The following is a 14,226-nucleotide window of genomic DNA, read 5'->3' as shown; positions in this document are numbered from 1 at the left end:
GGCTGGCAAGGGGTTTCGGTTCCTCTCCACCTGGGACTCTCCAGAAGGCATCTTGAGTGTCCTCGCGACATGGAGGCTGACTTCCCCCAGAGCAGGAGATCCAAGAGGGAGCAAGGCAGGAAGCTACAAGGTCTTCTATGCCATATCCGCAGAAGTCACACACTGTCGCTTTCACAATATCCTGTTGGTTTTACGGGTCCGAACTAGTCAACATTCCAACGCATAATGGGAAGATTATACAACAGCATAACTACCAGGAGGTGAGAATTACCGGGGCCATCCTGGAGGCCATCTTGGAGGCTGGCTGCTATGTGCTGCTCTGTCGGCTTAGATTACCCTTCCTTCCACCTCATCTCCCCCTGCTCACCTTTTAACATCCAGCTTGAATATCAGGTTCTTTGTAAAGACTTCCCCAAATAATTCCTCACTTCCTCCTCTGTGTTTACACAGAACTCTTTCATCTCTATTAAGCACCTATCACCTTGCATTTCTTTTTTCTTTCATTCTTTCTTTTTTTTTTTTTTGCCTCGCAGCATGCAGGATCTTAGTTCCTATGCCCCCCTGCAGTGGAAACCCGGAGTCTTAACCACTGGACCGCCAGGGAAGTCCCTCACCTTGCATTTCAATCTTTCTCTTTTTTTTTTTAAATTGAAGTGAAGTATAGCTGATTTTTTTTTTAATTTATTTATTTATTTTTGGCTGTGTTGGGTCTTCGTTTCTGTGCGAGGGCTTTCTCTAGTTGCGGCAAGCGGGGGCCACTCTTCATCGCGGTGTGCGGGCCTCTCACTATCGCGGCCTCTCTTGTTGCGGAGCACAAGCTCCAGACGCGTAGGCTCAGTAGTTGTGGCTCACGGGCCTAGTTGCTCCGCAGCATGTGGGATCTTCCCAGACCAGGACTCGAACCCGTGTCCCCTGCATTGGCAGGCAGATTCTCAACCACTGCGCCACCAGGGAAGCCCCTCAATCTTTCTCTTGAACATGACTATTTCCCTCATTGTGTCCTGAATTCCTGAGAGCGGGGGACTGTGACTTAACATCTTGCCAGTCCCAGTTTCTGCCAAGTATATAGCACAGCGCTGGCATAGTAGGTACTCAATGAATGCTTGTTTTAAAATAAATGAGTAAAACAGAAAATAACAAGTGTTGGTGAGGATGCGGAGAAACAAGAACCTTGTGTGCTGTTGGTGGAAATGTAAATGGTGCACACTCTATGGAAAACAATATGGCAGTTCCTAAAAAAATTAAACAGAATCACCATATGATCCAGCAATGCCACTTCTGGGCATATACCCAAAAGACTTGAAAGCAGGGTCTCGAAGAGATATTTGTATACCCATGTTCACAGCAGTTTTAATCACAAAAGGTGGAAGCAACCCAAGTGTCCATTAATGATGATGAATGGATAAACAAAATGTGGTGTATACATACACAATGGGCTATTTTTACTTAAAAAATAAGGAAATTCTGACACATGCTACAACATGAATGAACCTTGAGGACACTGATGCTGAGTGAAATAAGCCAGTCACAAAAAGACAAATACTGTATGATTACACTTATATGAGGTATCTAGAGCAGTCAGATTCATAGAGACAGAAAGTATTGAATAGTGGTTGTCAGGGGCTGGAGGGAGGGGGAATGGGGATTTATTATTTAATGAGTACAGACTTTCAGTTTTGCAATATGAGAAGAGTTCTGAAGATGGTTGCCCAACAGCGTGAACATATTTAATACCAATGAACTGTACATTTAAAAAATGGTTAAGATGGGGACTTACCTGGTGGTGCAGTGGTTAAGAATCTGCCTGCCAATGCAGGGGACACAGGTTTGATCCCTGGTCCAGGAAGATCCCACATGCTGTGGAGCAATGAAGCCCGTGCGCCACAACTACTGAGCCTGAGCTCTAGAGCCTGCAAGCCACAACTACTGAGCCCGCGAGCCACAACTACCGAAGGCCGCGCGCCTAGAGCCCGTGCTCCACAACAAGAGAAGCCACCACAATGAGAAGCCAGGGCACTGCAACGGAGAGTAGCCTCTGCTTGCTGCAACTAGAGAAAGTCTGCGTGCAGCAACGAAGACTCAATGCAGCCTAAATAAATAACTAAATAAACTTATTTTTTTAAATGGTTAAGATGGTAAATTTTATGTTATGTGTATTTTGCCACAATTTTTAAAAATTTTAAACGGAGGAATGATGGATAAAGAAAGTGTGATATATCCATTCAGTGGAATATTAATTTTTATCATAAAAAGGAACGGAGTATTGATACATGCTACAACATAGATGAACCTTGAAAACATTATGCTATGTAGACACAAAAGACCACATATTGTATGATTCCATTTACACTAAATGTCCAGAATAGGCGAGTCCATAGAGGCAGAAAGTAGATTGATTAGTGGCTGCCAGGGACTGTGGGGAGGAAGGAATTGGGAGTGACTAATAGGTACAGCATTTCTTTTTGGGGTGATGGAAATGTTCTGGAATTGGATAGTGGTGATAGTTGCACAACTCTGTGAATATACTAAAACCACTGAATTGTATACTCTAAAACGGAGAATTTCTGCGTGAAATTTTATCTTACAGGAACTGTTTCAATTTTTTTAAATGAATGAATAAATGAAAGAAACATTTGACTGATAATGTATTTTTAGATTCTCTGTAATATTTGGGTTTACTCTAGTATTTAAACTTAATATTTGGGTATATTTTTGGATTAATAACTCACTGCCATTGGTCTGAAAAGTGTTCAGTAAATAACATCTTTATGTTTTTGTACCTGGGAAAGAAGTCCTCATGAGTAATGAGTTTTCCAGCTGTGACACAGTGAGTTGTTGGACAAACACAGCAAGGAAATGAATGTCTGCTGTTATACTCTTACTCAACAGCTCTTGGCAGCCATGAAAACAACCATTCATCAAACACAGGGGCAAAAAACGTCTCGAAGAGCAAGGCAATGAAAAGCTCAGCAATAAAACCTGTGGCCACCCAGGAAAGAAGCAGTTAACTGTCCACCCAAAAGTCCTTTTCCCTCTTCCAGGGTATAGAGTTGTAGCCGGGCAGCCATTGCCCCACCATGGACTACACCTTCCAGCCTCCTTGCATATAGATTTTTAGGTCATGTGACTCCCCAAAAGAAGTGAGTGATGAGAGTCACTTCTAGTCCAAGGCATTTAAATGTCGGAAATCTACTCCTCCCGCTTTTCTCCCAAATGCCAGCTCAAAGCAGAGGGGATGGCCGGGCCACAAAGTGGGAGGAGCCTAAGTCCCTGAATCATCACATCGTGGAAACCTCCCACTGACCTGGAATATCCACAATGGACAACTATGTGAGGCAGGAATAGATTTGTATGTGAACAATAGACTTTTGTTATATTAAGCCGCTGAAATGTTGAGGTGTGTTTGTTACAGCAGCTAAACCCCAATATTCATTCATTCCACCAAATAACTACTTATTATGTGCCTTTCATGGAAATATAGAGAAGAATAGCCTGGAATTCTTCCCTCAAAAAGTTCTCATTCTAAATTGGAGAATTAGATGAGAGAATTAATGGGAGAGACAACTTGAATAAAAATGCCACAAATGGAAAGGCAGTAGGTGAGCCACAAAAAACCCTGCATAGACCAATTACCATTAACGAAACTGAGAGAATTAACCAAAAAACTTCCTAAAAGGGAGTTCCCTTGTGGCCTAGTGGATAGGACTCCAGGCTTTCACTTCCATGGCCCCGGTTCAATCCCTCATCGGGGAACTGAGATCCCACAAGGCGCACAGCTTGCCTAAAAACAAACCAATAAAACAAAAAAAGCTTCCTAAAAGGCATCAGGACCAGGTTATTTTGTAGACAATTTTATTAAACCCATCAGTAAAATGATATAGTTAAACTATTCCAGAGAACAGAACAAGATGGAAAACTTTCCAATTTATTCTGAGTCCAAAATTACCATCCATGATACAAATGTCAGGCAAGAGCACACACACAAATAAACAAATTTCATCTGGAACATAGCCAATAAAAATAGCAAAAGAATACACCTACCACACAGCTAAGCCACTCCACTGCTAGGTATTTAACAAAGAAAAATGAAAGTGTATGTCCACACAAATATTTGTGCATGAATGTTCACAGCAGCTTTATTTGCAGGAACCAAAAAGTTGAAACAACACAAATGTCCATCAACAGGTGAATGGATAAACAAATTATAGTATATCCATACAATGGAATAATACTCAGCGATAGATAAAAATGAATGAACTATTGGTACAACAACAACATGAGTGAATCTCAAAATTATTGAGTAAAAGAGGCCAGACACTGCCCCCTCTGATGGGGGTGAAAAAAAAAAACACATACTGTACATTCCACTTACATAAACTAATCTATAGTCATGGGAAGCATCAGTAGTTGCCTGGGGTGGGGAGATGGAAAAGGGAAAAAGAGATTACAAGGGGGCACAAAAAAGCATTGGGGCACAATGGATATGTCCACAGTCTTAATTGTGATGGCTTCACAAGTGTACACATACGTCAAAACTCATCAAAGTGTACAATTTTTTTTTTTTTATTTTTGGTTACGTCCTGTGGCATGCGGGACCTTTGTTCCCCGACCAGGAATCGAACCCATCCCCCCTGCAGTGGGAGCACAGAGCCTTAACCAATGGACCGCCAGGGAAGTCCCCAAAGTGTACATTTAAACCATGTGTGGTTTAACATAGAAGTATACCCTAATAAATCTTTGTGTGTGTATATGTATAAATATAGATAGATAGATAGATACATAGATAGATAGGCAAACACTTCACCTCTCTGAGCCTCATCTACAAAATGTGGTTATTATCTATGCTGTTTATCTTTTCATATAAGGATGAGATGAAATAATGAATGTAAAAATATTTTTGCAAGCTGTGAGTACAAGAGATTGGGACATGTGTAATCTTTATTAGTATTAATGCCATTATCAACAATAATATCATCATTTTTATCATCACTATCACAGTCACTACACAAAGACCCCATCACCTCAGCCTTCTGGCCCACTAGGTTAAGCTCACTGAGGTAGTTCACCAATTTAACTTAAAAGGAAAAACAAACTCAGCAAGTTCACTAGTTCCTAGGGATGGCTGGGAGAAGATGCTGAGAAGCTGAAAAATACAACAGAGTTTACCAGGATGTGAGGAAAGACATGTTGTGAAATGCCCAGATATGAAACAGCTAGGGAAGCCGAGCAAGTAACTGTTCCTGGCAACGCCCTGTGTTCCTGGAATAATTTTGACTTGAATGAAATCATGGAAGATCTTGCAAACACATAAAGAGGGGAGTCTGTGAATGTCCCACTACTGACACCTGAAAACTCACGGTCAGTTCGTCTCTCCAGATGGACTGGAGCCCCAGGAAACAAGATGAGAACAGTGAGTCCTTTCAGGTTGAAAGGAGGCAGAACTTCTTGGAGCACAGAGGCACAGCCCGGGAACTGCCAAAGGGAATAAAAAGGAGAGCAAAGATGGACCTCAGATTCCGTAGGGAAGAAGGAGGTCCTGACCTTCAGGAAAGTGACAATAATTTTTAACACCTCTGTGCATCTTTTCAAGAAAACTCAAATGTGGACACAAGAAAGACCAATAGAGGCTTCATTCCATGGCTGGTGAGATTGTCATTCCAACACAGAATCAGGGCAAGATTGCAAAAGACAGAGTTCAGTATCCAAAAGTTCAGAGTCAGATCAGACGGCCACACCTATGGCACTGGGTCTCAAGAGGGAGAAGGGCAGGGTGGAGGAGCAGTTTCACAAATGCTTCTTACATCCGGCAGACAGAGGGACTGTCTCTAGGGAGCAGGAGAGTGACCTCAGCACAGTGAGCTGATCAAACCTGAAGGTAATTATCCAACTTCTTTTTAAACCAGGAAGAAAGAAGCTGAGATAATTCAGATCTGTAATAATATAATAAACTTTCCTTCCTGCCTTAGCTTAAGATATAATTATTACAAAATCTAGCGTAGATCTGGGTGAAGTCTCTGGATGGCTGGAAGAAACAGACTTCTGGGAAATCCTCTGAAACAGCAGAGCATGGTAGCTTAGACCTGAGTTTGAATCTTGTTTCTGCTACTTAGTCAAGTGCCCTGGGGAAATCAGTTTACCCTTCTGAACCTGTCTCCATGTCTGTTAAATAGGGGTTTATGCACGGGCTTGTGAGAATGATAAGGACGTTACATAAGGCATCCATCATATTCTTGGCTCATTACCAACACTTCCAAATATTTGTTCACTTTCCCCCCTCTTCCCAACTTTGTCTCAGAAGTACTTTACCTGTGGCAGCAGAGAGCCCCCTTCAGGACTCCTGGAGATGGCAGCAAGGACAGCCTGCCTCCCACCCCCAGGGAGATGCAGCTATCAAGCTGCAGGGGGACTGCCTCTGGGAGCTGGACCTCACCTCAGTGCTGGGGAAGGAACACCACAGCCTTGGTGCCTACAAGATCCCAAATAGCCACCCAGTTCAAAAGGAATGGGGTCATACATATATACACTAATATGTATAAAATGATGAGAACCTGCTGTATAGCACAGGGAACTCCACTTCGCTGTACAGTAGAAACTAACACAACATTGCAAAACAATGATACCGCAATAAAAATAAATATATAAATAAATAAATAATGGGGAAAAACCAAAAAGGAATGGGGTCATGGAACAGGGAGGGCAAAAGGGCTTTCAGATTAAGAGCCCAGCTGGAATTTCCACAGGCTGATGAGGTTGGTGTGGTGGCCCTTGCCCTCCTGCTGGCTATGCCCAGGTGCCCTCTTTGGGTTCTGGCCACCTCCCCAGCATACCTCTCCTTTGCTCCACAGGGTCCAGAGAGTGTCAGGCTCTCCTCACCTCTCTCCAGCTGCCCCCACTAACCCTAGTCCCTGGTGCTCCTCTCCCCAAGACTGGCTGTGATGCCAGATACAGCCGCCCCTCTGCTCCCTCCCCTCCTTGCTACTCTTGGCACTCTGGGGGTAGAAGGAGCACAGACCCCGGAGCGCCACTCCCCATCCTAAGCCTCTATTCCTCATCTGTAAAAAAAGGGCCAGTTTTTACTATGATCTCTATAGAAAGCAACCAAGGGAGTTAGCCAAAGTGAGAAAGTTATAAAGGCTCCAGAAAGCCCACAAAATTCTTGCAGTCTCTGTTTATATGAACATTTAAAAAGGGCTAGAGGGACTTCCCTGGTGGTGCAGTGGTTAAGCATCCACCTGCCAATGCAGGGGACATCGGTTCGATCCCTGGTCCGGGAAGATCCCACATGCCGTGGAGAAACTAAGCCCGTGCGCCACAACTACTGAAGCCCGCACGCCTAAAGCCTGTGTAAGCCACCGCAATGAGAAGCTCGCGCACCGCGACAAAGAGAAGGGTAGCCCCTGCTCTCTGCAACTAGAGAAAGCCCGCGAGCAGCAGCAAAGACCCAACGCAGCCAAAAATAAATAAATAAAATACATAAATTTTTTAAAAATAATAAAATAAAATAAAAATTCCCACTATGGTAGTGGAACTCTTTCTCCAAAAAAATAATAAAATAAAATAAAAAGGACTAGAGCTATATTATTATATTATAGAACATTAGAAAGTGTTTAGAACTATATTATTGCTAAATTTTAAAAGCAAGTTGTAGAAGAGTCTGAATGTATATGTGTGTATGTGGGTGAGCATCCAGATATTTCATCAGTTATAAAAATTAAGGAAGAAGGCTTAATAGTGAACAATGGCTTATTGCTCAGGTGTGAGGTTAGGATGATCGAATGACTTCTCTTTTTACTTTGCACACTTCTGTACAGGTAAAAAAATTTAATGGGTATATATTGCTATTTTATTCTACAAATAACAATTGTAACAAACAAAAACAATAAAAATATAAATAGTGCTAACGAGACCTTTCTCCCATATCCCTGCCCTTTCCTTTTTATGCCTGAAAAGGAATTCTTAATTCTCCTTCCTCACCAATGACCATCCCACTCCCATCCCTAGAAAAGCAGAAAAAGTAATAGATAGAAATGAACAAATCCCTCGGATTCCCCAGACCCAAATGGGCTCAGTTATGTCCCCAAGGAGCAGTGTCTTATTTCAAAGTGCCCCCAGCATTAAACAGGAAATGTCAGATTAGACCATTCCTGAACACCTGGTCTCTAGGAGGGAAAACCAAACTCCACCTCTACCTCAGAGCCTGCCCAGAGGCCCACAGGGCTTAGCAACTGGCTGCTGAGGATAGTAAGAGAACATCTACTTTCCAGGCCCAGTCCTGCCACTTGCCAGCTCTGTGACCATGGATAAGGCCTTCTCCTCTCTGGGGCTCTATTTCTTCTATTGAATGGGGGTGACAATGCCAACCTCTAAGACTGGTGACAAGATCAAATAAGGTAATGCAAGTAAAAGCACATTTTCAATTGCAAATGTTCCACCGAGCTGAAGTAGAGCAGGTGACTTACCAGCCTTTGCATAAAGACCACTTTTTATTTCGTGTGATATTCACTAATTGACACAGAGGGAAGAGGGGAGAAAGGGAGGATCTTGGGCAGCTGGTGGCATTCTCCTCCACCCTGGAAATGCAAACCATGAAGAGGAGGATGAGAGAGAGAGAGAGTTTGTGCTGTATTTGAGGAGCGTGCTTTGAAGAGAGTGGGTGTGGAGCACATACAGCATCAGATCTCTGCCTGGAGCCGTTCTAGGTGGGTTTTGAGATCTGCCAGTAGAACTCTATGTCCTGGCTGTGGACTTCAGGCCCAGGTCACAGGAGGGAGGAGCCGACAAGAAGCCTGTTAACTGCCCTCCAGCCCTTTCCAGGGTACCTCAGTCAGCAGGCTGAGGCTGGAAGGCAGAGAAGGGAGACCAGATTGGGTGTGTCTAGAAGGCAACACCAGAACAATGATCTGCAGGGAAGAACCAGAGCCTGGGCTCCAGGAGACCCCACTCTGGCCCCAGTCAGCTCTGTGACATTAAGCAAGTTGCCACTCCACCCTGGTGTTCATTTCCCCTTCTGTAATATGATGGGCTTGGACCAGAACAGGACCCTCTGGCTCCGTGACCACAGTCATTCTGTGCCTGCCCATCAGGCAGTGGAACTTCCCAAACAGAGGGCCCATTGAGAGCCGGGGTGGGAGCTTCTGGAATTCCCTCCAGCCTCAGTCAGGGACAGACACAGGCAGTTTTCTTCCTGATTCCTGTGTCCTGCCCTAACTGTACTGGAAATCTATGACCTCATTTTTCTTTCCCTCCCAGAAAGAAGGGGAAGCCGGGGAGGCAGACAAGTGAGGCAAAATGAGAAGATGGAGGGAGGCTAGGGGACCTGACACAGAGAGTTACTGCAGGGGGCAGGAGAGAAGACACATGCACCCAGATCAGACAAACAAACTTTATTCAGAAAAGCATATTAGTAATCACCACTAAACTACTGAATGAGGCACATCGGTCCCCTCTCCCTACCCTCCCTCACCCTCCCATGCACATCCTCTCTTTGGCCTTTGTAGAATACTGGAGAAATCCTCTCCTGGGCCCACAAGTGGTCCCAGACTTTTGGGCTGGGGGCAGCCCACAGCAGTGTCAGGTTGGATCGAGTCCTGGAGTCCATAGAGGGAGGCCAAGGAGACTGCCTCTAGTATCCAAAAGTTCCGGGCCAGCTCAGGTAGCCACTCCCATGGCACAGAGCCCCGAGGGGGAGGAGAGGATGGGTGTGGGAGCCGTCTTCATGTCCTTCTCACATCTGGAGAAGCCGCGGGAGGCCAAGTGGGAAGGCACATCTAGATGAGCCAGTGAGCTCTGGAATGTTTCAGGCACATGTGGCTGTATAAGGTACCATGAAGGCCAAGGAGACGTCTGCTCCTGAGTAAGGTCAGCTAACCACAGACAAAGCACTATGGGCTGGGGGCTAAGAAGAGGTCCTCAAAGGGCTGGATCTGAGCTGAGGATGCAGCTTATGTGATGATCTAAAAAAGAGAAAAGAACACATGCTGGAGCTCAAAAGCCATTGTTTAGGGTTCAGGGGTGCACGGCTCAGTTCCAGGTATCTGGAAGCTTGTGCCCAAGTCATAACGCAAGCAGAATAGGAACTTCTCTATGTTAAGGCAAAATGAACCTTCACCATCTTGGCTCTTCCACTGAATGATGTGGAAAAGGAGCTGCTGGGCAAAGATTGTTCCCTCTCCCCACCTCCCTATATGGCCAGTGAAGACACTGAAACCCTCTGCTGGCCCAGGGAAGTGGGCCCTGGGAGAGGTCAGAATGACTGGCTCTGGGAGTCTCCATGGCCTCAGCAACATGGAAACCTGCAACAGAAGAACCAAAGTTGCTGGGCTTGCAAGACACCCCCAGTATCCCAGCAAAGACCACCCCCAGGCTCTGGCTGGCACCAGTGGTGGGCGCTGAGGAAACAGGTACCCTGCCTGGAGCATGGCAGCAGGACCCCAGTCTAACTGAGACGCTGAAGGGCTCAGTGTTCTAGGATTTCCCGGAGGACAGAAAACAATAGCAACAACAATAACACAAATAACCACAATTTTAATGGATACAGTGTTTCAGTTTTGCGAGATGAAAAAGTTCTGGAGATGGATGGTGCTGATCGCTGTACAGCAATGTGAATGTATTTAATGCCATTGAACTGTACCCTTTAAAGACAGTTTCGATGGTCAATTGTATGTTATGAATATTTTACCACAATTAAAAAAATTTTTTTTTCCAAAGATAACCATGGGGATTCCCTGGTGGTCCAGTGGTTAGGACTCTGCGCTTTCACTGCCAAGGGTGCGGGTTCGATCCCTGGTCGGGGAACTAAGATCCCACAAGCCACGTGGTGTGGCCAAAAATATGAAAATAAATAAATAAATAAAGATAACCATGTTAACAGTATCTAACATGTATTGACCCCCTACTGTATATAGCACAGCCTGGTTCTGAAGAGGTCAGACTGTCAGGGTTCAAATCCGAGCTCCACCACTCACCACTCACCAACTGGGAGACTCTAGGTAAGTCACTTAACCTCTCTGTGACTCATTTTCCTCATACAGAATATGGAAATAATATAGAACCCAGCTCAATAGGGTTGTTGAGAGAATGAAATGAATACATAAGTGCTTTGAGCAGTGCCGGGCACAAAGATGCAAAGATGGTGACTATGTAAAACTCACAAAAGCGCTCCACATCCCCACCCAGATCTTCACCACTACAACAGAGAAACCTAAGACTTTTCCTACTAAACTCTACAAACACGCTCACAAAAACGTATTCTGGCCTCCCCTATTCTAGTTTCTAATCCAGAGAGGGTTGAACTTTTTCAAAGAGCAGACTTTTGAAGGATTTAGCAAAAAGGTTGAATTGTTGTCATAACCCTTTGGACATTGTGCTTATTACTGTCACCCCTTCAACTTGCTCCTGAATAAAAACCCTTTAACTTTTAGAAAAGGAGCGGGCTCTGGGTTTTTTTATTCAAAGGCCTATGACCTCTCCAGAAAGCCAAGAGGCATCTTACCTTACCGAGGCTGGGCCAGCTGTTCATCCCAGATCCCGAGTTTTCTTCTCTGTTTGGTGCGACCCACCCCTGCCAGTTGCTCATGGTCAATGCCAGCATCTCTTACAGGTGATGTTCCTTTTGACTGGGAAACCAGGAAACCATCAGGATAACCTTGGCTTCATTTCCCAAACAATGTAAAGGAATGTTCAATCCACAGTTTCCCCAGGCTCTCGCTGGCCTGGCAGGGCCGGCTATCTTCTCTTTAATGAAGGGGGTGCGGGGCCTCCTTCTGCTATAGAAATTCCCTGGGAAAGAGAAGGAGTGCCCCTTGTCTTCAAACAGACCACAGCCAATGGGTCGGGACCCTTCGTGATAAATGAGAGCCAGGACGACACACGGCTGCTTGGAACCTTAGGTGGAAAAAACTGGTCCAGGTCCAGAGGCAGTTAACACTGTAAACTGAGTTACTTGGGCTTCTTTTAGAGCAGGACTTCTCAGAGCCTCTCATATGCTAATGAGCATTGTGAATCTTCAAGAAGGGGAGAAAGCACCTTAGACAAACCCTTTTGGCCTTGAAACCCTCTATTAGAGGGTAGCTCCAGAGTCCGGATTCCTGGGAACAACCAATGCTTTAAAGTAAACAACGCTAGACTGGGAGTCCAAAGACCGGGTTCTAATCTTTTTCTGGCTGTTCGCAAGAGCAAGCTCTGAGTCTCCATCTGCAAAAAGAAGGGGGTGGGGTTCGCCTAACATTCCTTGACGCTGGTGTGGTATCCCTAATGCAAAAAAGATATTGGGAGGTGGGGACGGAACAGAAACCTGTGAGAGGAAGGCTGGGAAGGCGAGGCTAGGGAAGCTAGTGGGCGTTAGGAACTGGCCTCCGTGAACCGCGAGGACAAAGGCGGAACAGGAGGAGGAGAAAGAAGACTCCAAAGGTGCAAGGGTACAGCCCCCTATCCATCCTCACCTTTGCAGGTGGGCCCCAGCGCAAGACATCAAAGCACCGAGGGATGGCCCGGAAGGACTGCGCAGGATGCCCGCACAATCCCAAACTAAAACCACACCCGTCGCTCATCCCAGGACCAGTGGAGGCCCGTCCCCAGCTACGCCCGCGGCGTCATGCCTGCCTTTTTCAGCACTCGGGGCTGGAAGAGGGGCCAGGGCAAGGGGGTGCTCTTCCGAACGCGGAGCGCGAGGGAGGGGTCAGTGGCGCCGCCAGTAGACTGGTTCCAATTTGGGAGCCTCCCCCGGATCTACGCGGCGCCTGTCCACGTCTCGCTCTCGGCCGGGAAGGGGAAGAGGAACAGCGAGGCTTCGCCTCGGGGCGGCCCGACTGAAAGAGTGCGTCCGCCCTTCGGATGCGGCCCTGCCCCGGTCCCAGGAGACGGCGCAGCTGTCCAGACTCTGGACGGCGGCGAAGCCGTCGGACGGGAACTGCGATCCGGGCGCCGGGGCGCTGGCGGCAGCGGGAACGCAGGGCGAGGGGAGGGAGCCGGGGCGCACGGGCGCGGGGCGGCGGCGGCAGGAAGGACGGGTTCCCCGCCCCGCGGCGCAGCGACCTCACGCCACCTCCTGCTCGCCCTGGTAGTGGCGGCAGCAGCCGTAGAGCGCCGAGAGCAGGTAGAGGCCGAGGCAGAGGCCGCCGCAGACGGCGGCCGCCAGGAAGGCGTGGTAGGCGCAGGACATCTGGTAATCCTTGAGGTTGCAGTAGCTGTGGCTCTGCGTCTGGCTGATCATGATGCCCATCGCGGCGCCGTAGAGCGCGGCCGCCAGCAGGTCGTGCGCCACGTTGACAACCAGCCAGCGCGAGCCCAGCACGGGCACCAGCTCGTGCTTGCCCAGCAGCGTGAGGAAGTAGAGGCCCAGGGTCAGCAGCCAGAAGAGCACGGACACGAAGAGCGCGAAGTGCACCGGGCCCTGGTACCTGCTTGTGGCGATGGTGATCCAGAAGGCGGCGCCGGCCAGCAGCTGCAGCAGCCGCAGCACGCCCAGCGGGCCGCGCAGAAAGGCCCGCTGCAGGCTCACCGCGCCGCGGGCCGCCCGCGCCTGGGGCGGCGGCTGGCGCGGGGGCGGCGGGAGCATGGCCCCCGGGCGCGGTGGCGGCGGCGGCGGCGCCCCGAGCAGCGGAATGGCGACGTCTGGCTCGCGGGGGTGGCCCGGCCGACGTGCCCCTGAGCCCGCCGCGGCCTCCTCGCTCCCCTCCGAGTCCTCCTCTCTTCCTCTCCCCTTCTCCCCACTCTACCTCCCCTCTCTCCTCCCCTCTCTCCTCCCCGCAGCCCTCCTCTCTTTCTCCGTTTCTCTCTCTCCACCCCTCCTGCCCGCCCTCTCCCTTCCCCTCCTCCTTCTCCACCCCCACTCGCTCCTCCAAGGCTTCCTGCCTTCTCTCTTTGGGCCTCGCTCACCACCCTGGTGCCCCCCTTCCCGTCGGCGCCAAACTCCCAGCTCAGATTCCTTCCCCCTCGGGGCAGGGCGGAGGGCACCCCAGCCGGCCGCGGGTCTTCCGCTCCGTCCGACTGGGCCAAGTTTACCACATCTGCCCGCCCTGCCTGCCCTGGCTCCCTGGCTCCGGTCCAGCCTCGAAGCTGAGAGCGGTCTTCTGGAGGTGGAGCGTCCCCTCAGTCTTAGGCTGGGCCTTTTTCTTTCTCCTCCCTCCTGTCCTAATAGTTCTCTGGGGCCTCCCGGCCCTTCCTTGGCCCTGGAGGAGAGCAGTGCCAGGCTTAAGCTGCCATCTCTTCTCACCTGGACATCCGAAT

At 48.2% G+C, this 14,226-nt stretch overlaps 1 protein-coding gene across 6 annotated transcripts; it reads right to left on the bottom strand.

Annotated features, from left to right (window-relative positions):
* Window positions 1-9,368: 9,368 nt before the first annotated feature.
* Window positions 9,369-13,759, bottom strand: MARVELD1 (MARVEL domain containing 1). Of its 6 annotated transcripts, none has more exons than XM_082408191.1 (3): window positions 11,492-13,759; window positions 10,177-10,292; window positions 9,369-9,953 (listed from the first exon to the last, which is right to left on the bottom strand). In XM_082408191.1, exon 1 carries the CDS (start codon window positions 13,553-13,555, stop codon window positions 13,034-13,036), a length of 522 nt encoding a protein of 173 aa, XP_082264317.1. In that variant the 5' UTR covers window positions 13,556-13,759; the 3' UTR covers window positions 9,369-9,953; window positions 10,177-10,292; window positions 11,492-13,033. The 6 variants fall into 6 exon arrangements, with proteins under 6 accessions (XP_082264317.1, XP_082264314.1, XP_082264315.1 ...); XM_082408188.1 differs by lacking the exon at window positions 10,177-10,292 and having other exon boundaries at window positions 11,492-12,192; window positions 12,441-13,759; XM_082408189.1 differs by lacking the exon at window positions 10,177-10,292 and having other exon boundaries at window positions 11,492-11,778; window positions 12,441-13,759.
* Window positions 13,760-14,226: the final 467 nt, after the last annotated feature.

Source organism: Balaenoptera borealis (assembly GCF_965194805.1).
Source record: "Balaenoptera borealis genome assembly, chromosome: 10".
NCBI classification, from domain to species: domain Eukaryota; kingdom Metazoa; phylum Chordata; class Mammalia; order Artiodactyla; family Balaenopteridae; genus Balaenoptera; species Balaenoptera borealis.
This window is presented reverse-complemented; position numbering and strand designations above follow the sequence as displayed.

Bases quoted from the DNA above. Each gene is read 5' to 3' on its own strand.
- MARVELD1 (XM_082408191.1), bottom strand. From the start codon at position 13,555: ATGCTCCCGCCGCCCCCGCGCCAGCCGCCGCCCCAGGCGCGGGCGGCC.